Below are 23,996 nucleotides of genomic sequence, written 5' to 3'. Positions count from 1 at the left end.
CTACCTTCGGTTGTTCACTTCTCCGTTCTGACCCTCAGAGCCTCCAGAGTGGGTTAATAAAGAATCATTCATCTTCTTCGGGGAGAAACCTTCATTTATTACAGTTCTCTTTCACTCTGTATAACAAACATAAACACACACCCCCAACACACTTTCGCTGCTCTTGCTGTGACTCTCTCTTGCGCTGCACTCGCGCTCTCCCCTCCTTCCGCTGCAGCTTCCTGCTCCTTCTTACACACGCGTGCGGTTTCAGCACAAATGCATCCTCAATCTACAACAAAGTGTGGCGACCTGGGGGTTAGCCCCGCCTTAAGCCCCTAAGACATATGGGAAGTGGGGAATCGTGGGTGTAAAGTTCCTCACTCACCATGACTGAGGGGGCTGTGAGCAGAAGTGAGGTCCATGCTGCTTGGCTGTTTATGGGTTTGTTCAAATAAATAGGCTAAAATACTGTGCACCTCTTACAGTGTTTGGGGCAGGATAATTGGTGATTTACCAATTAAGTCGTTACAACATGTGGCATGTAGACAGGTGTGGCTTGTGTGTGTACTAAATGGCTCATCTTTTATAAATTAGGGGGGTGCGGTTTGTTCTCGGGTGCGCTCAATAGCCCGGAAAATACGGTAATTCATCCTATTTATCTAGTGTGACTCTAAATTTAGTCATTTTCCACCCAAAAAAATTCATGTTACTTCTACATATTCCAAAAACTGTGAAATGTAGCTTCATGAATTTTTTCTATCACCTGGCGGATTGTTATCTTAACACGTTGGTCCTTCTGCATTCTTTAGAATGCTTGAGCTGTTTTAAGCACATTTTAAATGTCAGTCATTTGTGTTCCCCCCATAGGCCGAGCTGTACACTGGGACACTACCTTCCATCCAGGCTGTGGCTCTTAGAGGGGAGAAGCTTCACAGGGTCTTTCACAGCACACTGGATCACCTCGTTCATGTGATGAATGGCTACTGCCTTCCAGAGCCTTTCTTTGGTGTTAAAGTAAGATTCCATGAGCACACGAGTTCGCTCCGGCAATGACTGGAAGTCACCTGACTAACATTTGCTTTGTCAGTTGAAAGAGTGGGTGGAGCGGCTCATGAAAACCATGCGGGATCCATCTTTGCCACTGTTGGAGCTTCAAGACATCATGACGAGCGTCTCGGGCCGGATCCCCCCTGCTGTGGAGAAGGCCATCAAGAAGGAGATGGCTCAGTATGCCAGCAACATCACCTCTGTGCTCTGCCAGTTCCCCAGCCAGCAGGTACCTCATTGACATGGGAGCACAAGCTGCAAATGAGCTGTTGGTTAAAAAAAGTGGATGACATCACTGTATTTTTTTAACTTATGCTATTAAATATTACTTTACTTTATTATTAAAGCAACTATTCCCAATTTTTATTTTTTAATTGAATTGAGTCCCAGATTTAGCTTAGATTCTCCCATCTGTTCTGTTCAAATACAGTTGAAACCAGACGTTTACACACACCACATAAAAACACACATGCTTTTTTTCTCACTGTCAGACATGAAATAAAAGTAAACTTTTCCTGTTTTAGGTTAATTACGAATAACAAAAGTATTTCTATTTGCTAAATGTCAGAATAATGAGACTAGGATTTTTTTAGACTATTTTTTTCACTTTGATCTTTATCTTTATATCCTAAGATCAGTATGCCTTTAAGAGATTTGGGAAACCCCAGTTGATGATGTAATCTCTATGGAAATTTCTGATAGATTTATTGATAGCATTTTAGTTCTTGGTTGTTGTTTTGTTTAGTTTTTTCTCATCCATACAGTGAAGAAGAAAAAAGGATATGTGTGTGTTTTTGGGGTGTGTGCAAACTTTTGGTTCCAACTGTATGATCCAAACACTGAAGAAAGAGGTCTCCAGTGCCACTGTCATTATTGTGGGGATTAAATACTCACTCTGTTATCTTTCTTGTTCCAGATTGCAAACATCTTGGACAGCCATGCTGCTACACTCAACAAGAAGTCAGAGAGAGAAGTGTTCTTCATGAACACACAAAGCATTGTTCAGCTGGTGCAGAAGTGAGCCTCACACATATCTGTGTATCACAAATTCTTATCCATTGTCCACTACATCCCTCCTGCTAGATAACTATAGTAATTGCATTCAGCTTTCTTCAAGCTCATGTTCTTTTTTCTTCTTTTTTCTTTGCCAGGTACCGCAGTGGCATTCGGGGTCACATGAAAGCTGTGGTGATGGACTTACTGAGGCAATATCTGAAAGTTGAGATACAGTTCCAGAATGGTACGACACATTCAGCACCAACAGAACTTTTGCAGCGTTATGCTAGAAATTATTAGCATACTAGTTGCAGTGACCCTTTATCTCCACTAGGTGGAGCTCTTCCTTTAAAATTCTCCTGCATTTTTAACCAGGCCTTCTGTGTGTTGATTTGTTTACAGGACATTATGACAAATGTGTGTTTGCATTGCGTGAGGAAAACAAAGGAGACATGGCCAATGTCCTCAACTACATCTTCTCCCATGCTCAAGTCACCAAAAAAAACCTGCTGGTTACCATGCTGATTGTAAGTGTTTTTCATTACCAGTCAAAAAAGGGTCTATTGACATTTTCTTCTGTAAAAAAAATTCAGTCTCTTAGGAGATTAAGTAATTTTTTTTCCAGATGATTTTTGACTTTTTCTTTTTTTTTTTTTTTTTTTTTGTTTCAAACCAAAAAGCGTCCTTTTTATAACAAACATGATGATAAATGGATGAATACTGTAGAATGTGATCTTGTGCAATATTCATGTGCTGTTCTTAATTTGAGTTTAAATCTTTACGATTTGATCGTTTTTATATTTTTTTTATATTTACAGGACCAGCTCTGTGGCCGTGATCCCACCCTGACGGATGAACTGATGACCATTTTGACTGAACTCACCCAACTAAGCAAAACAACTAACGCTAAAGTAGCATTGCGGGCTCGCCAGGTCAGATTTCCGCTCTTTACCTTGCATTAATATGATAAAAAAAATTCCATAGAAGCCAAAACGTACAATAAACAAAATTTTGCAGCATGAAAGTTGTATTGTTTTTTTAAATATACACCTTTTTAAGGGAAGGTATAAAAAATCTTTTGGCAATAGTAAACAATAGAAAAATCAATTCTATTTCAAAGTTGTGGAGTTTAAAACTTATACTCCTATGAAACTGCAATTAAAAGAGATCATTTGTGCCAACCTATGGCTTAAGTACACCATCAATCTTCTTTATACAGGTGCTTATAGCTTCCCACCTTCCATCCTATGAGCTGCGACACAATCAGGTGGAGTCCATTTTCCTCTCTGCCATTGACATGTACGGGCACCAGTTCTGCATTGAGAACCTGCAGGTAAGTTTTAACGGTAGAGAGGATTGGTTGTGGTTCAATCCCTTACTGAGAAATGGAAAAAGTTCTGAAAAGCTAATTATTCCTTCTTTTTTTATTTTTAAATAGAAACTCATCCTTTCAGAGACATCCATCTTCGATGTTCTACCCAACTTCTTCTATCACAGTAATCAGGTAGTAAGGATGGCTGCCCTCGAGGTGAGAAGATTAATGGTCTCCAAAAGTGTAATTTAACACCCTCATAGGTGCTTAACGCGTCTCACCTTTCCTGTTACTTTTATCTGGGATGATCTCAGGTGTACGTTCGCAGAGCATACATCGCCTACGAGCTCAACAGCGTTCAGCATCGACAGCTGAAGGACAACACGTGTGTGGTGGAGTTTCAGTTCATGCTTCCAACCTCTCATCCCAACAGGTAGCACTCATGCCTCCAGTGCTCCTATGCTACTTATTTCTTCCTATCCTTGTTTTTCCTCTACCCTTGAGGCATCATGAAGTTGGTCTTTTTTTCTCCCATTTTCTCCTATGAACTGCGTTTATGGGAGAATTCATTAAAGTCCCACTACGACAATTTCTTTAGCTATTATAAAGCGCTTCTAGTGGTCTTGTAATTAAGATTATGTTGGTTTTAGGCAAAATCAAAATTACTGTTGTTTTCCAGGACGAATTTTCTGCAAAACAGCTGTTGTTCATTCGAACATCCGTTAGCTTACAGTTCCTCCCACCCCCAACCTAACATTACCAGTGCAACAATAACGGGGGGCAATATTTGGAGCTATCCACCCATAAAGGTTTGATCCAGATGTCAGCTTAGATGAGGAAGACAAAGACGTGCATGAATCTAGAGTATGAATGAATGAATGAATGGAATGTAATGGAGCGGAGCAGGAAGCTTGTGGCTTGCCGTTGGGGTTACTACTTCACAGCTACAAGCCTTTTCCAACGGCATTGTCTGTCTGCTCCTGATTCACAATGTTTTGAATAAAGAAATACGTTTTTAATCCTAATTTTCTCAATATATGTCCTCCATTAGAAAATTACCACATGAACATGTCAACAAAGCCAAATACAGTACCACAATGTTATTGTTCTTTCATGTTGTTCTAAATTGTATTTTTTCTGCAAAAATTGTCACATATAAAGACCTTTTCTGTTCCCATCCTCTCATTTTAAGTTAGCTACTTTTACTTGTAAGTTTCCCAAAAAACCTTAAAGAAACTTTTGTTCTACGTCAAACACAAAAACTTAAGAAATTTGCACAAAATGAATCCTTTATCACATTTTTGCTCATTTTTATAGGTGCTTTAGTGTGATATAACATCGGACTCGCTCAATGAATCCCATTTGCATGAATACGTTTGTTTGATCTGTTTGTGCATGTTTGCTTTGGCCTTTTTTTCTTCCACAGTTTTGCCATGTTTATTTCAGCTTGTTGACATTTTTTTTTTCGTAAAAAAAAAAATGCAATGGTATCATGTTGATCAACTGCTTGCTTCTAATGTGTCATGGCAAAATGAACCAATGAACCTCCATGTTTGGCTCAGTTGGCCAAAGATGAGAGTGGAAAATGATTCTGATGGAATGGAGACCTGTAGACGTGTCCCCTTATGCATGTCTGAAAGGGAGCAGTCAGGAAGTGAATTGTGTGTGTTTGTAGCTGACAAACATTTGTTTTCTATTTCTAAATTCATTTGATTCAGCTAGATTTTTCCAGAAAGCACACATTTCACTGCTTGACCGGCTTCCTCTTGTGTTGCCTGATACTAACCACCTAAGTAATCAATGTTGTTTAATTGCAGAGGGAACATCCCCACTCTAAACAGGTATAGTAAACCCTTTTTATTGCAGACTACTAATGGCTGTAGACTAGTTTGCAGCATGATCAGGTTCAAATTGTAGTTTGAATTAATCTATTTTTTTGCATTGCAGCTTTTGATCATTAATTATAAAGAAGCAAATTTAGTGTAGTGATGATTGTAATCAATACCTGTAAGGCCCATGGCATTCAACATTTCTGTCAAAAACTACCTTTTTTAGGGAAATGTGTAAATGCTTCACATTTGTGAGGATCTGAATATTTAAAAACACTAAATATCATTTTGGAATGAACATCAGAAAGAAATGTTCAGAACTGAAACCTCTTACTGCCTCACTAGGAAAATGTCCGCTCCAGTCCCGGGCAGAAAAAAAGCCAAGGACACTAGATTGCCGAAAACAAAACCGCTGGACCTAATAGCACAGGATAGTGAGTCTCAGGATGGTAATACGGAGAAGAATAATACCTCAGATTTGGAATCTACAGACAGGTTTGACACACAAAACCTTTAATATTAACAGTGGGTTCAAATTCGGGGACTTTTGTTTTTGTTGATTTTAAAACCAAATGACTAACACAACAAAGCAAATCTTATCTTTACGATCTTAATGATTTATCTTTAAATAACTTGACTAACACTCGGTCACAAGATTATTCCTGACTGTCTCACTGTCACAAACCTCATTATGTTTTTGTTCCTTATGCAAATATGAAAATTATCCATTCCTCAAAATCAAAATCAATATTTTATTTTTTTAGTATATATATATATATATATATATATGTTGGTGTGTTCAATTGTTATGGAAGCAGAAAAACGGTAATGAGGTTTTTAAGGTGGATGGTGGAAAGTTTCCTGGTCAGTCTTGTAACTTTGTTGATTCTTATTAGACTTGTTCTTTGTTTTTCCTTCAGGATGTCTTTTTCATCGAATCTGAACCACTATGGCATGGTTCATGTGGCCAGCGTGAGTGACGTCCTGCTTGACACGTCTTTCACACCGCCTTGTCAGCGCATGGGAGCCATGGTGTCATTCCGCTCCTTCCAGGAGTTCATCCGGTCAGTTCTTTAGATGTGTGTTTAAAAAAAGAAAAAGAAAAAAAACAGCTCTAGTTTAATATGATTAGCTATTTAGAAAATCTAATATTTCTACTGAGGGAACTATTTTTTTTTTCAAAATCTTCAGAAACATAACGGATGTGTTGAGCTGCTTCTCTGAAACTCCTCCTCCAAGTCCAACTTTCCCAGATGGAGGCAATCCCGTCCTGTATGGCGAAGACGACAACAAGGTAACCTTTGACACCAAGTGCTCTGTAAGGCCTAGTTAACTGGTAAACAAGCTTGAGTTTGTCATCCAGAGTGTCCAGGATGAGCCCATCCACATCCTCAATGTGGCCATAAAGACGGACTCAGACATGGACGATGATGGGCTGGCAGCCATGTTTCGAGAGTTCACACAGTCGAAGGTGACTAACCCATCCAGAGCTTCCCCGAATTTAAGTTATGATCCCTCAATCGTCAGAAAAATGACGGCATACATGTCATTTTCCAGAAATCTGTGCTGTTTGAACATGGCATTCGAAGGCTGACTTTCCTTGTTGCTCAAAAGGTAAGGGAATTTTTTAAAATGTTTTACTTAAATTACAATCTGTCTGCACAAATTGCTGCCTTGCATGTTACTAGTTTAACCGTTCTTAACTGTCTGTACCCATTAGTTGACAGAAAAAGGCACTTTCTTGGTAGAATGACTAATAATGTTGTTGGTATTCTTATGTTTTTTTTCATTTTCTATTGTAATTGCACTAATCAATTAAAATTTAGCCCGTTTTTTTCTCCACCTCTTCCTGCATGCCTTGCTTTTCACGCAATTATGATGACAGGATTTCAGGAAACAAATCAACTGTGAGGTGGACCAAAGGTTTCATGTAAGTACTATAAATAAATCAAACCATAATCAATAATGCTACCATGACAGTTCCTAACTCATAACTGCTACAGCTCTGATGCAGTATTAATATTCTTTTCTTATTATTTAAAAAAAAAAGTAGCCAGGAAGATTTAAAAACACAGATTGGTCTTTTCTTTTCACCTGTCAATTTTAGAGCAGCTTTGATTTTTTTTTTTCTTCTTTGTACCTGTAGTTTCTAATGAAGGCTTCTCATGCCAACTGTCCTTTTTACATGAGTGTTTTTGCACTGCACCACCATACATGTGAAGCTTCCTTCCTGAAAACAAATTTTAGCAGCTTTCTCACCAAATTGCATTCAGATTCGTTGACTAAAAACAGAGTCTTTTTTATAGTGAAATGTAAGTTTGGGAATTCTTAGATCTTCTGCTGGTCGGTCATTGTTTAGTCCATTGAGACATTTTATCGGATAATGTCAATCAGAAATAACAGTGGCAGTGGAGAGAATATGTTTTATTCATTAGCGTAGAACTTGCGTGTGTAGCCTATTTTCATTATGATGCTAATTTTCTGCATTAGTGAACACTAAGATTGTTTTGACAACCATGTTACTTTGTAGTAATAGGGTGCAGGGCCAGCTGCAAACCAAACTTCAAGCCCTATATCAATTTAGGTCATTTTTTAATTGCTGAAAAAAGGCATTTTCAATGAAATTGCGATTCTTTTTAATTTATTTGTTTGATCTATTTCGTTTGTACAGAGAGAATTTCCAAAATTCTTCACATTTCGTGCAAGAGACAAGGTAGGTATTGATTTACCCTGTGTCAAATCCATTGTTAGTTCAAAACGTCCTTGTATGACCAATCAAACCCGTTCAAAGCTTTAAGGATTTGATGAACTCACCCCTCATTATCGTCTCATTTATTATAGTCCAGTATGAAAACATGTGTTCCATCTTCCAACTCCTCAGCACCATTTTTCCACTACCACTCATAGTTTCTGTCCACTGGCAGAGCTGGAGCTCGTTATAATAATGAACTCTTTAATTATGTTCCCCATATAAGAGAAATGATTCCCATTAGCAGCTTTCTGACACCAGGACATGCTCGGAATTTCATTTACTTAATGCAGTTTATGGCTTGCAGCGTATATAATCCCTGCATTTTCCTAGTGCCACCGCTTTGTGCAAACAATAAAAAAAAAGCATGGCCTGATACCATCGGAGTTTCATTGCCACAAAGTGATTTTACTGTGTTTTCTAAACAGTTTGAGGAGGACAGGATCTATCGACACCTGGAGCCGGCATTAGCTTTCCAGCTGGAGCTCAACCGCATGCGCAATTTTGCCCTAACGGCTATCCCATGTGCCAATCACAAGATGCATCTGTACCTGGGTGCAGCCCGCGTGGAGGTGGGCACAGAGGTTACAGATTATCGCTTCTTTGTTCGAGCCATTATTCGCCACTCTGATCTGGTTACGAAGGTGAGAAACCAGGATTTTGGTTTTCAATTAGGAAACTTATTTTGTTATACTATTAATTTTTATCAACACACACGCACCTCTATATTGTTTATTTAACAGGAGGCATCCTTTGAATACTTACACAATGAAGCAGAGCGCCTCCTGCTGGAAGCCATGGATGAACTGGAAGTGGCTTTCAACAACACAACAGTACGAACTGACTGCAACCACATCTTCCTTAACTTTGTCCCTACAGTCATCATGGACCCGTCAAAGGTTTGGAATGCACATAAATCAACTCCTGACACAAAGTGCATGCTGTTATTTTATATAATATACTTTGCTTCTGAACTACAGATAGAGGAGTCTGTGCGCTCCATGGTCATGCGTTACGGCAGCCGTTTGTGGAAGCTGCGCGTCCTGCAGGCTGAACTGAAAATTAACATCCGCCTGACTCCGACAGGAAAACAAATTCCCATCCGCTTGTTTCTAACCAATGAATCCGGCTACTACCTGGACATCAGCTTGTACAAGGAGGTCACCGATTCCCGAACGGGACAGGTGGGGCCCAAAGACCGACAGGTGGGGCGCTCACACATTTTCCATTTCATTCATTTATTGTCCATTCTGGGGGGGGAAGCCCCTGTTCCTAATTAGAAATCCTTAAAATGTAGTCCTTTTTTGAGACATATTTAAAATTCAAAAGCAATCCATGATGGTTCTGTGCCCTTTGTCTGCGGACAGTTCTTTAAGACACATGTTTCATCTTTCAGCAGATCAGGTAAGGTTCATGTCATCCAGCCACCTCATAATTCATCACTACCATCTTTTTGATTTAATAAGCCACTGATGGATGAGTTCATAAAGAAATCAAGAACGGGACAGTTTTCTTAGGGAATTTTTTTTTTTTTACTGCGTTGATTTATTAGCAAGTAGAAATGAGACAAGTACAAAGCTACCAGAGTGCCGGCTGAAAAATGAACATTTTTTCCATTTTTGCCAAAGGATTGAGCTCCACTTCAAGGCTACAGCTGAAAGTTTGTGTGTGCTTATGCATGTGGAATGCTCCCTTAACGCATCTGTATAATTAGAAAATTCATTATCAACATTCATTCTGCTTGTTTTTTTTATCAATTTAGTTTGAATGTTGGTAAAAGTTGGTGTGTCATCACTTTCTTTTGTTTATTTACAGATAATGTTCCAGGCATATGGAGACAAGCAAGGCCCCTTGCATGGCATGCTCATCAATACGCCGTACGTCACCAAGGACCTGTTACAGTCCAAACGCTTCCAGGCACAATCTCTGGGGACCACCTATGTGTATGACTTTCCAGAGATGTTCAGACAGGTACTTAGACATGTTGTGGCTGAACTGGAGTCAATGTACAGTGTTCCCTTGTTTATCGCAGGAGCCATGTTCTAAAAATGTTAAGGCTGTAAAACTCCTCTCTACACAGTTTATACACTTTTCTCAGATAAACATTCTCATTTTTGAAACTTTTCTCTGTTGTTTAAACTCCTAAAGGTTAAACCTTCACAGAAAAATAAGTTCAGTATTTATTGAAAACAAAGATCTGATCACGCTTGAAAATGTATGTAGAATTAGCAAGTTAAACACAGTCCGTACAGGAGACACAGTACTGAGGAGATTGATTGACAATGTCAACAGCCAATCAGGACACGCAGAACCAGTGCGATGTTTAAAAAACAAAAACAAAATGGTACTAAAAAATTCACAAAACAGCCAGGATGTCAAAGGTGAACTGCAATATAATGAGGAAACATTACTTTGAACATTGTACTGCTTTTCAGATGTTACTATATTATATATGTTTTGTTTGCTGTTTTATGTTTAGGCTCTGAAAAAGATTTGGCACTCTAGTGAGGCTTACGCTGACCTGCCCAAAAGTCCTCCTCCCTCAGAGCTTCTCACCTTCACTGAACTGGTTCTGGATGCTCAGGACCAGATGGTGCAGATGAACCGACTGCCAGGCGGAAATGAGGTCAATTTATTATGACTTTAAATTCACACACAGCCATTAAATTACTCCCAGATACCTGCTTATCTGTCCAATTGTGTAATTCTTGCTATGCTCTCTAGGTGTCTCTGTGTTTCTTTGGCTGGGTTGTGAACTTTTTGTCTTAAATTCCATTGTTTTTGTTGTGAAACTAAGTTGACCTTGTCAAATAATGAGATTATTTTATTGTTTCACAGATGCACAATTTAACCGGTTTTAAATAGTATCACAAACTCACTTTCAGTTTGTTCTTACATTAATAAATTAAAACCTACTTTCCTTTCACATTTAAAACCATTAAATTATTGTCTGTTCAGATTGGAATGGTGGCGTGGAGGATGACCCTGCGAACTCCCGAGTACCCGGCTGGACGGGAGATCATAGTCATAAGCAATGACATCACACACAAGATAGGCTCATTCGGACCGCAGGAAGACATGCTGTTCCTGCGGGCGTCGGAGATGGCCCGGGAGAGTAGCATCCCACGCATTTACATCGCAGCCAACAGCGGTGCCCGCATCGGCCTGGCGGAGGAGATCAGACACATGTTCCACGTGGCCTGGCAGGATCCGTCCGACCCCTACAAGGTCAGCCAGGATTTTTAGACAAATAGAAACAGCCGGTTTTGAGGGCTTTTCTAATTTTATCTTTTTAACTGTTATCACCTGAAGTTCTCGAATTCTTGGGAATGGAATAGAATTGGGTTTTGTAAATTAAAACAAAGTAAATTTCCTCTAAAAGTGAGGATGACTTTGATTTGTTTGTGATGGATATACACATATTATCTTGAACGTGTACCAGTATACAGCTTGTGTGCGTGTTTATTTAATTGATTTTAAATTTTACTTCTCTGCATGTGCATTCTCCTCATTAAAATCATAACCCTTACATCCCTGCAGGGTTTCAACTATCTCTACCTCACACCTCAGGACTTCAAGAAGGTCTCTGCTCTTAACTCCGTTCATTGTGAACACATAGAAGATGAGGGAGAATCCAGGTAATTTTTATATATATATATATATATATATATATATATATATATATATATATATATATATATATATATATATATATATATATATATATATATATATATATATATATATATATATATATATATATATATATATATATATATATATATATATATATATATATATACACACACACACACACACACACACACACACACACACACACACACACACACACACACACACACACACACACACACAAGACATGTGATGTGGTTTTTTTAGGTCTTCGTTATTCTTTTTCTTGCTTAAAATTCTGAGAGGAAAGTTAGGATCACGTGAATTAGGTTGAGCGTGCTCCGTCCTGCAGGTACAAGATTACTGACATTATTGGAAAGGAGGAAGGTCTGGGTGTGGAGAATCTGAGGGGATCTGGGATGATTGCTGGAGAATCTTCTCTGGCTTATGAGGAGATCATCACAATGAATCTGGTAATCTAATCGTTTACAAAAGCATATTCATGTCCGCCTTTCAGTAATAGCATCCTTAGTGTTGGCTAGAAAAATAGCATCATGTTTAGACGTTTGCCTTCTTTTGCAGGTAACATGTCGAGCCATAGGCATCGGGGCGTACTTAGTGCGACTCGGACAGAGAACCATCCAAGTGGAGAACTCTCACATTATCCTGACCGGAGCTGGAGCCCTCAACAAGGTAATATTTTCATCAGAGCCATTTTTAAGACACAAAGCAGTTTGTCTGTTTGAGTATTATTGGTAAAATACACAAAAATCACCATTGATATAATAAATATGCATTTTAAATGTAAAAATACTCATTTTTGTTTTAATTTTCATGAAAATCTTTTCTTTGAATTTTTTTTTTCTAGTGTTTTGATGATCACAATAAGAATACTGTAGGTGTACTGTGTGGCAGGACATCAGGGAGGTGTGTGTGTGTGTGTATCAAAACAGAAAATTAGAAAAGTCTTCAGTGATTTCTTGGCTTGTTCCAATTCGCTGATCGGGCAATTTGAAGGCTCTCTTTTTCTTCGCCCCTCTCTGTTCTACAAGGATTCCTTTTCCGACGCTCGCTGCAGACCCGCCTGCCACTCAGCGTGGAATAATTGAAAGCAAACCATGAAGTTGTATTTGCATAGAAATAGAGTGACATGCCTGAGGCTGCAGTGCAGGACACCCATATCATTTGTTTTTAATCAAAATGAGAAGTTTTGCTGATGCAGATTCCCCCCCTCCCCCGTCATACACTCAATTGCCATGTTTGTCTGTGCGTACCTGCATGCTTCACTGCTACTCCCCGTCTTGCTTTCCATTCTCTGTCCTTGTCGGTGCATTAAGATGACTCCATTTTGAATCAAATGACGGATCGCAACACGGTAAACTGTGGAAACGGCCCATTGATAGAAGACCGTTTTTTTTATTTTTTCCCCCCCACTGAAAGCCGAAGTGTGCCTGGATTGTTTATATCCATTAACTGGAGCATTATGGATTTATTTTGCAATCTACACTTGGCGGTGTCATTTTTACACGTTAAAGTCCCCAGTTTAACTTTTGACTGGCGAGAGAGAAGGGAAAACTGTTTTTTTCCCCTCATCTTTCACGATTTTGTGACTATTAACTGAAACTTAATAAGGAGCAGCAGGAGGCCACCCAGAGATCATCACTTCATTAGCTGCTGGGAAGCTCTCACACTTTCATGGGGACTGGATAGTAACTACTAGGACAAATACCCCAGTGAGCAGTTCAGTCACTTGGCTTCTTCTTTTCTTCCTCCAAGTCATCTCAGCCTGTTCTTCCTCCAGTATCTCCTCCTCCTCCTCTTCTCTCTGCCATGGAATCTTAATGAAGCTGGCAATGGCCGGAGGCGCAGGGGTTTTGTATATGTCAAGGTGACTGTAATGTTTCTTGGGGCTGCTGCCTCTCCTGACAGCTTTAGTAGAGTGCCCTAGATTTGTAGCCAGATACATAACCATTAATGGTAATAAAGAAAGTAAATGATGGCTGAAAAGGTGAGAGCTGAGGGTAGGGATTGAACTCCTCTCTGATTTTTATGGAACCATGTCAGCTCCCAGCCACCTGTTCTTAGCTGCTTATGAAAATAGGGTGGGCTGATGGTGGCCTTTTATGGCTTCAGGTTAGGGCCGGGGCGATGTGGGGGGGGGGGGGGGGAAAGAAATTTTAGGGCTTTCAATTTCTACGAAAGTCTACTATAGAAGTTATGACTGCATGGTTAGTGCAATAGAACAGAAGAATTGTCAGACATTGATTTGAAATGATAAAGTTTTGATTTCATTAGATGTGTTCACTTCCATAATCTAATTTTAATAAAATCCTTTAGAAAGATAGATTTTTACTCTTTCATCTTAAATGTATAATAAGCAACAATTCTTTAATAAACTAACACAACTAACCAACTTTTGTTTTTTGATCCTTTTTTTTCCAAAGAATAGCACTGCTAGTCGTTTGTTGATACAGTGGTCCCTGCTGTATTGCGGTTCATCATCTGTGATCTCGCTGTTTGGCAGAACTTTTTTACTACAATTGTGCATCTTTTTCTTTTCTTTTTTTACAATGTGTTGTGTTCTGATTGGTTTAAGGCCATTGTCAATCAACCCCCTCCATACTGTCTCCGGTTCAGAACAGAAAGAGTTCAGCTTGGCAAATCTACATAAATCTTCTATCACAAGCAGATTTCTGTTTCCATTCTACAATACTAGACTTCCTTTTCTGTAAAAAAAAAAATGGAACTTATGGAATTTAAACAAGAGAGAAAAGTCTCCAAGTGTTTGTCCGATAAAAGTGCATAAGGTGTGTACTGACAGGTTTTTACAGCCTTTAAACATTTATAATAGTAAAAAATGAAGATGACTACTTCACAAATTTCACACATCGCAGGTTGTTTTCTGAACCAAACTCTTGGGACGAATAAGTGGACTACCCTTAGTATCACAGTCTCAGCTCGAAACCTTTTCTGATGCACCTTTGGCTGAAAATGAATCCAAATCAACGCTTGGGTTTTCTGGTGTGCTTTAGGTGCTGGGCAGAGAAGTTTACACGTCCAACAACCAGCTGGGTGGAGTTCAGATTATGCACAACAACGGCGTGACCCACTGCACCGTTTGTGACGACTTTGAGGGAGTCTTTACTTTGCTGCAGTGGTTGTCCTACATGCCCAAGGTGACTTCTACTTACTTTGACAACAACTCTACCCCTTTAGCTATTTTCAAGTTAAATAACAAGCCTCCTTTTTTGTGTTTTCAGTGTAAATCCAGTCCAGTGCCAATCCTGTCTGCAAAGGATCCCATAGATCGGCCCATAGAGTTTGTTCCTACCAAGACTCCTTATGATCCTCGTTGGATGTTGGCTGGACGTCCCAGTCAGAGTGAGCGCAATGAATCCCCAAACTTCAAATTTTACCCTTTTGTTCCAGATTAAAAAAAACAACTATATATTACTATTTCCTAGTACTATAAATGTGACTTTAATTCAAAACATTGGAATGAACTTGGTGGCACTTTGCTGCTTTTACAATACAATACAATAAATGGATCAGAAAGACAGTCAGGTCACAGTTGAGTTAAGTTTATTTGTATTGCACATTCTGTGAGCAATCCTGTGTAGTTTTATCTTTAAAAAAAAAAAAAAAAGATAAATGACCAAATTTAACATAACCTTGAAGTAACAGTGCAGATGTAAAATGTATTTGTTAAAAACAAAAAAGAACAGAAAAAATGTCTCACATTCAAAACAAGTTAAAAAAAAAAATATATTTTTTTTTTAAAGAAATAGTTAACTGCATCAGTCCACCCAAAATGTTTTAATGTTCTTCCAGAAAAATGGTTTTCCTCCCTTTGACTTTATTTATTTATCTTGATCATATATAAAACTACATTCTCTGTTGTTAATAATTAACAATGCTTCCTCAGCAGTCCTTAAAAGTCACAACTGCACTCTGTGTATTATTTAAATATAAAGATTTATTATTTTAGCCTGATGTCCTAATAACTAAAGGTTGAGATAAATCATTACAAGAGAGAGGCTATTAAGAAAGTAAGAAAGGCACAATGAACCTTTAACATCGTGTTGTTAAAGTCATCAGCATCAAAGTTTGATGAAGTGTCTTCTGAGCAGGTTCCAAGAAGTTTATTATCTACTCTTTGAACGTTTACTTCCAGTTCTAAACTAATTCCATATTTTTTGGTCTATAAGTCGCTCTGGAGTACAAGTTTCACTTTCAGGAGAAAGCTGTGTTTGCAGGAGCTGCGTCTGAATGACTGCGCTATCAGCGGGACTTCTGTGTCTCTGTAAACCAGTTTGATGACTTGCTGTCCTGTCCCACAATAGTCAGAGGAAAGAAAAAATTAAAACAATAAGAATAGTATCTCCATGCAAACAAGAAAATATAAAGTTTAGAAGGAGAACAATCGGATTCTTCTCCATATTTGCTTTGAACAGGGCATCTTCTTCTGTATTGCTGTCGTTTTCAAATGCTGAAACGCATCTACGGTGCCCTCTAGTGGTTGTTATGGGAAACAACCACTAGAGGGCAGCTGGTTGTTTGTGAGGAAACAAATAAATGAGGGCATGTATTTTTATTTAAGTCACATGCAAGTTGCACTCTTGGCCAAAAAATCGCCATTTTCACTCTAAATAATATTGTAATTGTAATTGCTTAAATAAACATTGTGCTTTTACAGCTCCGAAGGGGTCCTGGCAGAGCGGTTTCTTCGACCATGGTTCCTTCATGGAGATCATGCAGCCATGGGCCCAGAGTGTGGTGGTGGGCAGAGCCAGGTATGTCTTCAGAGAAAAAAACCTGTTGAAGATCCACTCCAATCATCTTTTCATCTAGTGTTTCCAGTGGTCTTTTTGTTAAAATTATGTAATTTTTACCCTAAATCGACCTCTTAGTTTTGGGCGGGACCATTGGCAGGGAGCAACCATTCCCCATTCCACATACAGTAACTGAGAGCTTGGAGCAGAGACCTGCCCAGCGTATTTTCTACATCACAATAAAGATCATTTTTTTCGTCTGCTCCTTATTCACAGTGATTTGAATAAAGAAATACTCACATGAGAAAAAAAAAACACAAGAACAATTTTCATTGGAGTGGGTCTTTAATCTAGTAATATGTTACAAACAGCTCTTACGGAGTATTTATACTTGCAGAATAATTTCAACCGGTAGATTACATAACAGCACCTCTCCTCACAGGCTTGGTGGAATACCTACTGGAGTGGTTGCCGTGGAAACCAGGTCAGTGGAGCTGTCCATCCCAGCTGACCCAGCTAATTTAGACTCGGAGGCAAAGGTAAGAGCCGCTCAGCAACATCAGGCCAAATAGTGAGATATTTAGACCCGCTGAGATGTCAGAGGTGTTAATTTTCTGTGTGGTACATTTAGCTCATCCAGCAAGCAGGACAAGTGTGGTTCCCAGACTCTGCTTTCAAAACGGCCCAGGCCATTAAGGACCTGAACAGGGAGGGCTTGCCTCTCATGGTGTTTTCCAACTGGAGGGGCTTTTCTGGAGGGATGAAAGGTACTCTGGTTTTCTTAGTTTTAAGGCATTGTTGAGTTGAACCCAGTCTTTAACTTGTTAAAACTGTTTTGTTTCTAGATATGTATGACCAGGTGCTGAAGTTTGGAGCCTATATTGTTGACGGTCTACGGGAGTACAAGCAGCCAGTTCTGGTTTACATCCCCCCGCAGGCCGAGCTGAGAGGAGGCTCTTGGGTGGTTATAGATCCCACCATCAACCCCCGACACATGGAGATGTACGCTGACAAAGACAGCCGGTGGGTTTGAGCTGCACAAAGGAACGTTAGGTGTCATTGTCTTGAAAACCAGCTTTATTCAATCGAGGCGCTCCTCTTTTGCAGAGGTGGAGTGTTGGAGCCTGAGGGAACGGTGGAGATTAAGTTCAGGAGGAAAGACTTGGTGAAAACCATGAGAAGAGTGGATCCAGTCTACATGAGCCTGGCCGAAAGATTGGGTGAGTCCTCCCTTTCTCTTTTAATTATACCTCAGTAAAGGTGTCTCAAAGTTTTTGTGTGGGGGGAGCAGCCAAGCTTTGCATCGTGCGCCTTCACTCTTTGATTCTGTGTTGATCGTATCATTTTCACCACGTTCCCCTGGGAACCTTGTCAGTCACATCCTGCATGGATCAATCAGCAGCTCGTCTGTGCAGAGTATGGATTTTTCTACGGTCCAGTGCTACATTAGTGTGGTAGCTAAATATAGATTCTCTTAGTTAAAGTCTTTGAATTTCCCGGAAGACGAAAAGACTGTGAGGTTTGAAGCAAACACTTTTTTTTATTGAAAATGAAGTCTACTGGTACAATTTTTCCTATTTTGTTGTCGAGGCCTCCATGGATCTCTCTATTTTTGCTCCTAAACTTATAAAGGAACCCCAGAGCTGAGCCCCCCTGACCGTAAGGAACTGGAGACCAAGCTAAAGGAGCGCGAGGAGTTCCTGCTGCCCATCTACCATCAAGTGGCCGTGCAGTTTGCAGACCTTCACGACACCCCGGGTCGCATGCAAGAGAAGGGCGTCATCACGGTGAGGGCCGGTGCTTTCTGCTGCGGATGTATGCCTTCGATATGGATTCGCAGAACGCAAATGACCCCGAAAGGCCGTAAGGCATTATCAGTCTAGCTGCTACTGCACCTGCTTAGTGAATAATGTTTGGTCTCACTAGGCCTCAAGACTTGTCCTCATAATTATCTTCTGATGACCCTGGTCAATCACCTCAGTATCTACAGAGCAGCCTCAGGCTCTCATACTGCACCTCCACAGTCCATCTTTCATACACAAACACACATTTTGCTCAGATGGACAGAGGCTGCTTTTCCTTTTTTTGTATCTGTGATCTTCAGAGGAACGTCATTATTTATGCAGGACTTAATGTTCACCTGATATGTAGCATCAGAACAATTTGAAGGCCTGTTCACACCGGGACGAATTTCGCCGGCGATTTTCGCCGACATTTAACGCCTCGTGACTAAACAAAGGGCACCAACGAGAGTGTGCACACCGACGCGAAAAAACGCCAGGCGTTAAAGCGCCAAAAAAAAAAAAAAACGCCTCGGGTTCGTTTTTTTTTTTCGACGCGTCGCGTCGAAATCTATTCGACCAATGAGAACGGCGCTTTTGCTCACGTGTCTGGAGCTTCTGAAGTTACAGTAAAACACAACTTGGGGGCGCTCAAACACAAAACTGCCTTGCTGAGCACACATACCAGCGAAGAAGATAGACGCCAAGTAGCGTCTACACAGCCGTGAAGAAATAATGATGGACATTCTAAAACATCCCCGAACCAAGCACCAGTTGGAGCTACTGGTGCTTGAAATATTCATGTTTTCTTTGTTTGATTCTGACAAGCGTGTAAATACTTGCTCTCTTCTTCTGAGTGAAAAGCGACTTTAAGAAGCGTAAAGTTGCGCAGCGCCACCTTGTGTACAGGAGTATTTCTGTTTTACATTAAGCGCCATCTAATGTCAGGGAATGAAATTGCATGTTCGCTCGGCTCACCGTCAGCGAAAATCGCCTGAGTGTGAACACAAAAAACGTGGCGAAAAACGCTGGCGAATAACGCCTGGCGAATATTCGTCCCGGTGTGTACGGGCCTTGAGAGTTGAGATTTCCTTCACATCCACATTTTTGGAGAAAAAAAGAAAAAACTGGTTTCTGATTTCAACAAATGTTAAATGTTATCACTAAAGTCGAGCTAAAACTGATTCATTTTGGTTTGTACATTTGAGAAAGCCTCTAGATGTAAAGATGTACTCTGGTTTCATGTGGATTTATTTATATTCTTGGATCACTGACACAATCAAGAATCAAAGAGGATGGGAGTTTTAGAATATTGCTTTAGTATTAGACAATATCTGTCTCTAACCAGATTTTGGAGCTATATTGTCCAAATGTAACTCTAGTTTTTTTATGCGTATAATTGTGTCAGCACTAAGATTTACATTTCAGATGAATACATTTCTGAGGAAACTAAAAAGGAGAAAGAAGAAGAGTTGGAAAAAAAGATATGTCTTGCACTCTAGTGCTCTTCAAAGCGTTTTTATTTATTTGTTTGTGGTATGTGCAAAAGCACATAATATCCTCCCCTGTAGATGAACTGTTGGTACTGTTGGCTGTTGTTAACTAGCACTGTCGTTTCTCCATCTTCAGCCCTGCTGCTCTCTCTCCAGAATCCTTTTCTGCAGAGAGAGCAGCAGAAAAGCTCTCTCTTTTGCAGAATCCAAAACATTCAGGCACAGTTCAGCGAAACCTTTTCCTGCTAGTCCTGTTGTATCCTTGCAGTTACATCTTTTACGTCTAGAAAAGTTTTTACTTTTTATCTCAGTTACATTCCTACTTCATGTCTTTGGCGTTGTATGTACAGCATCTTCCCCTTTAGTGTTATTTGAATCTTGCATTTCCTTTGAAAATCTGCATCAGCTTGAATATGTTTCCATTGTCAAAAGTTTTTTATTACAACTTCAAAAAATGTAAAAAAAAAAAAAAAAAAAAGTGTAAATTGCATAATAGTCATCTTTCAAGTCCACCATCATTTTTTTTATGTTATAGGGTTTAAGAAAAAACCAAATGTAAATATTATTTTCATTTAAAGTTTTTTTTTTTTCTCTCAGGATATCTTGGAATGGCAGACCTCCCGTCAGTTCTTTTACTGGCGTCTGCGGCGTCTGCTGCTGGAAGACACGGTAAAGAAGAAAATACAAGCCGCCAACAGCGAGCTGACAGACGGACAGATCCAGGCGATGCTGCGCCGCTGGTTTGTAGAGGCGGAGGGGACTGTTAAGGTAAAAGAAACGGTTCCACACTCTGGATTTAAGGAAATAAAGACTCAAAATTTGGTATTTTCAGGCAAAATATATGTTAAAATATATGAAATATCCTCAAATTTCTTGAATGTCCACATGGTTACATAACTCTTCCTGGTCTCTTCTGTCTGGTGTTTGCCTACATGAAAAAGGCCGGGTTGTTGTTCAACACTTCCTGATGTCATTCTGCTGCTTCTCCCAGGAGTCTCTTATTCCCTGAATGCAGCCCCTGTCATCTTTCTTGTACAGCAGCAGGTGACAGGCGTCTTTGTGCTGCTATCTATGCTCAAAGGCTTGATAGCAGCACAGGATGCAGATGTCCACAGGGTACAGGGTGAGAGATTCAGTGGGGAGGCAGGTGAATCGCATCCATATCAGCCAGACTAGTGCTGACCTGCCAGGAGGAAAACAAAAAAGTTGGATCTGACTTGTTAGCGCTGGGTAAACATTCATAAAAGGAGCACTCGGTACTCATGGATGAATGTAATTACTTCCTGGCCCAGTTTGGGGTTCAGAGGACCAAAAGAGTGACAAAAGCCAGCTCAGTTTTTTTTTTAAATGCCCCTTCTTGTTAGCTCATACATTACTCCAATCAGGACTTGCTGTTTTAAGCCCCAATTAATCACAGCCCTGGCACGTGCAGATAGAAGGGCAACACACTGTTTCTTAATTAAAAGCAAACAGATTTAAAATGATTAATAAGGGCATTAAATGTTCTTGTGGACCTCAAGCAGGACTGCTCAGAAAAAGGCGGGCAGCCCATTAAACTCCTCCACCCCTAAATTTTTGCTAAGCCCTGCAGCCTGGCTTTGTTTGGAATCAGAAATGCTGGACTCATGAATACAAATTTTTCCAGTTAGGTTCAGTCAACAAAGCTCAAAGCCTTCCTTTCTGCATGTATTAATTCAAAAAGATGCTTTTTTCTACAGATTTAAATTTCCACATTTTGATCATCTTTCGATCTACTGTAAAAGTGTTTCCAGTGGTCTTTTAATGGGTTGGATGCTATAAAGCATTCAACCCATTGTTTTCCTGTTTCTCTTTCTTTTTTTTGTATCTTCCGGCCTTTTTTGCCGCTTAACTCAATCTACAATTTTTCAGCTATTTTAACCATTCAACTATTACAATGTGCAGCTCTTTCAGCTTTTTTCAGCTATGACTTTTGGTTTTTTCAAACCCTTGAACTTTTCAAAATATTCCAGGATTTCCAGGATTTTTGGCTCTATGGAAATACATGGGGATTCCTTAGTGCAGAAGCTCACTGGTTCATGACCCGGCGCTGGCATTTTTCATAAAAATATCTTATTTTTATTGTGATGTTTTTACTTTATTTATGGACAACTTTGATCATTTCTTTCTTTATTTTTCTGTGCCAATTATTACCCTTTAAGTTTCCTTTTCATTGAGCAATATAGCATTCAACCCTGTATTTTCTTCTGGTAATGCAGCTCCTTCTAGTTAGGAGTTGTGATAAAGCAGAGAGAAACAGAGAAATGCTATTTTAAGCTAATTCTTTTCTTTAGGTACCGGTATGTCTTTCCTTATTTATAAAAACGTCACTAGAGCATGTTGAAAACACCCCTAAACAATAATTTCATGTAAGTGGCGCAAATTCATAAATGAACATCCTGCACGTTTGTTTTTTTTTGTTTTATTAATAGGCATATTTGTGGGACAACAATGAAGAGGTGGTGGGATGGCTGGAGAAGCAACTAGCAGAAGAGGAAGGGGCAAGATCCATCATTGATGAGAACATCAAGTACATCCGCAGAGATCACATCCTAAAGCAGATTCGCAGGTGGGTCATGTTTTTCATGCGGCAGATTTCATGAATAAAGAGTCAAAAATGTAGATTACGCATTTAAAAAAAAAAAATTTCTACTTCCAGCCTTGTTCAAGCCAATCCTGAAGTTGCAATGGATTCCATCGTGCACATGACTCAGCACATCTCCCCCACACAGAGAGCGGAGGTGGTGCGCATTCTGTCCACTATGGAGACGTCGTCCTCGTCTTAGTCGTCGGCCGGCTCTGCGCCTCAGTCGGATGTGTGCGCCGAGCAGACAGGGGAGGAGCCAACGTGATGGCGCTTGGTAGCTGCCAGGTTACTGATGAGTCGTTGGCAGTGATTCTCACTGAAAGTTGAATAATATTAGTCAGAACCTTTTGTCTAACAAGCTGTTCACTTTAGCGCTCATTTTTTTAAAGTGCCATTTTTTGTCAATGTAGAAAAATCGGCAGAGAGATATTTAAATAATAAGTTTAGAGTTTACTCTGGTTTGTGAAAAGGGCGTTTATGCTTCTATGATGATCAATAGTTTCTACATATTTGAGGAGAAGTGTTTACAAACTTTACAAACTTCCCATGTTCCTGAAAAACTGCACTTTAGTGAGTGACAATTAAAAGTGTTTTGATGATATTTTGCTTGGGGAGTTAGCCAGCGGAGGGTTTTTTTGTTGTTGTTTTTTTTTTTTTTTTGAATCACTTGGTTACTGAACAAAGACGGAGACTGCTATGACAGATTTGGACAGGAAAGCTCAGCAGGGAGCAGGGACGGGGCCCCTTTTTCAACCCCGGCTGTTTCACAGTTACCCTGCAGTGTGGAGAGGGCAGCCCGCCTCACGACAAAACGCACAGCTGCCCCTTCTGTTCTCAGCCACACATGCTGCTTCACAGGCACTTTAGTGCTTTCTGTTCCCCTGGAACCTGACAACACACTGACCAAACTAAATAGACACTGGTCATGTATTTTTGTGGAGCTTTGGTTATTAAACCAAAGAATCCAAGGTCCAATAGCAAAGTCTTATGCCTCTCTTGACGTTTGTTACATGTGTCACTTTCTTTTTAATCCATTGAAACTTTTCTACTTAAAAATTGTCTATTAATATGAATTCCTGTTGGTTTAATGGATTTTTTTTTTCTTTTTGCATAGATTGTCTCAAAAAAGGGTGAATAGATATTTATAGCTTAACAATAGATGACTTTGGACTTTTAGATGATTGTGTCATTCACTTTGCAACAACTCTTCCAGCTTCTGGGTCAAAGCTGCCCCCCGTCTGTGTCCAAACTGACACGCCGGCTAGTTGCTTTATAAGTAATTGGTCATTTCCTTCGTGAAGCGGTGAGCTCTAAACGTGTCTGCAAATGTAATAAAAGCTTCCCCACCAGCACCAGCAGCAGCTCACTGTGTTTTTGTGCAACAACTTTTGAAATCTTTGTTTGGTTTCCAACAGAAATTCCAGTTTCTAAGAATTTTCCTTAATTTAATTTGCCAGTTTTTTCTTTCTGCGGCTGCGATGCGTGCAACAGATAATCACATCACAGGAAGCCTCATTAATTTCAGCAGTCAGAACAAAGTCTGTTACTTTGGAGAGTTATGTTGTGATTACTAGAAAGTGATAGTGCAGCCATCCCTCAATCCAAAGATTATTAACACGGCATTTTCTTTCTGGGTTTAAAACTTCAAGAGTATTAAGGAGGATGAAGCAGATCAAACAAACATTGAGGGATCAAACTCAGATTTTTTTTTCTTTTTTGTTTTTTTTTATGGTCTGATTCTTTCATATCATCCCCCTGGCTCTGTCAACTCTATTACCATCATACCAACAAATATGT

General features: G+C 39.7%; 1 protein-coding gene across 16 annotated transcripts in view; it reads left to right on the top strand.

Annotated features, from left to right (window-relative positions):
• Positions 1-23,551, top strand: part of acaca (acetyl-CoA carboxylase alpha) — a 33,883-nt gene extending 10,332 nt beyond the window's left edge. For 4 of the 16 annotated variants that reach the window (XM_023962246.2, XM_078931178.1, XM_023962242.2 and 1 more), the window contains 37 exons: positions 850-996; positions 1,070-1,258; positions 1,946-2,046; positions 2,181-2,269; positions 2,428-2,552; positions 2,844-2,957; positions 3,245-3,358; positions 3,464-3,553; positions 3,652-3,770; positions 5,155-5,178; positions 5,512-5,661; positions 6,087-6,230; positions 6,358-6,460; positions 6,530-6,637; positions 6,724-6,780; positions 7,052-7,096; positions 7,838-7,879; positions 8,344-8,559; positions 8,659-8,814; positions 8,896-9,120; positions 9,731-9,886; positions 10,395-10,541; positions 10,874-11,143; positions 11,456-11,553; positions 11,901-12,021; positions 12,131-12,241; positions 14,581-14,724; positions 14,809-14,929; positions 16,245-16,341; positions 16,763-16,859; positions 16,952-17,087; positions 17,166-17,343; positions 17,428-17,540; positions 17,953-18,107; positions 20,192-20,362; positions 22,045-22,181; positions 22,272-23,551. In XM_023962246.2, coding sequence (XP_023818014.1) covers positions 850-996; positions 1,070-1,258; positions 1,946-2,046; positions 2,181-2,269; positions 2,428-2,552; positions 2,844-2,957; positions 3,245-3,358; positions 3,464-3,553; positions 3,652-3,770; positions 5,155-5,178; positions 5,512-5,661; positions 6,087-6,230; positions 6,358-6,460; positions 6,530-6,637; positions 6,724-6,780; positions 7,052-7,096; positions 7,838-7,879; positions 8,344-8,559; positions 8,659-8,814; positions 8,896-9,120; positions 9,731-9,886; positions 10,395-10,541; positions 10,874-11,143; positions 11,456-11,553; positions 11,901-12,021; positions 12,131-12,241; positions 14,581-14,724; positions 14,809-14,929; positions 16,245-16,341; positions 16,763-16,859; positions 16,952-17,087; positions 17,166-17,343; positions 17,428-17,540; positions 17,953-18,107; positions 20,192-20,362; positions 22,045-22,181; positions 22,272-22,398 — 4,737 coding nt within the window. In that variant the 3' untranslated portion in view covers positions 22,399-23,551. The remainder of the gene's footprint in view (positions 1-849; positions 997-1,069; positions 1,259-1,945; positions 2,047-2,180; positions 2,270-2,427; positions 2,553-2,843; positions 2,958-3,244; positions 3,359-3,463; positions 3,554-3,651; positions 3,771-5,154; positions 5,179-5,511; positions 5,662-6,086; positions 6,231-6,357; positions 6,461-6,529; positions 6,638-6,723; positions 6,781-7,051; positions 7,097-7,837; positions 7,880-8,343; positions 8,560-8,658; positions 8,815-8,895; positions 9,121-9,730; positions 9,887-10,394; positions 10,542-10,873; positions 11,144-11,455; positions 11,554-11,900; positions 12,022-12,130; positions 12,242-14,580; positions 14,725-14,808; positions 14,930-16,244; positions 16,342-16,762; positions 16,860-16,951; positions 17,088-17,165; positions 17,344-17,427; positions 17,541-17,952; positions 18,108-20,191; positions 20,363-22,044; positions 22,182-22,271) is intronic. The other 12 variants (XM_023962248.2, XM_078931180.1, XM_023962247.2 and 9 more) reach the window with 8 other exon arrangements.
• Positions 23,552-23,996: the final 445 nt, after the last annotated feature.

The sequence above is a fragment of the Oryzias latipes genome, chromosome 14 (assembly GCF_053564925.1).
Source record: "Oryzias latipes strain Hd-rR chromosome 14, Olatipes_Hd-rR_3.1".
In the NCBI taxonomy this organism is placed as follows: Eukaryota; Metazoa; Chordata; class Actinopteri; order Beloniformes; family Adrianichthyidae; genus Oryzias; species Oryzias latipes.
The sequence above is the reverse complement of the archived record's forward strand: the minus strand, read 5'-3'. Positions and strand labels throughout refer to the sequence as shown.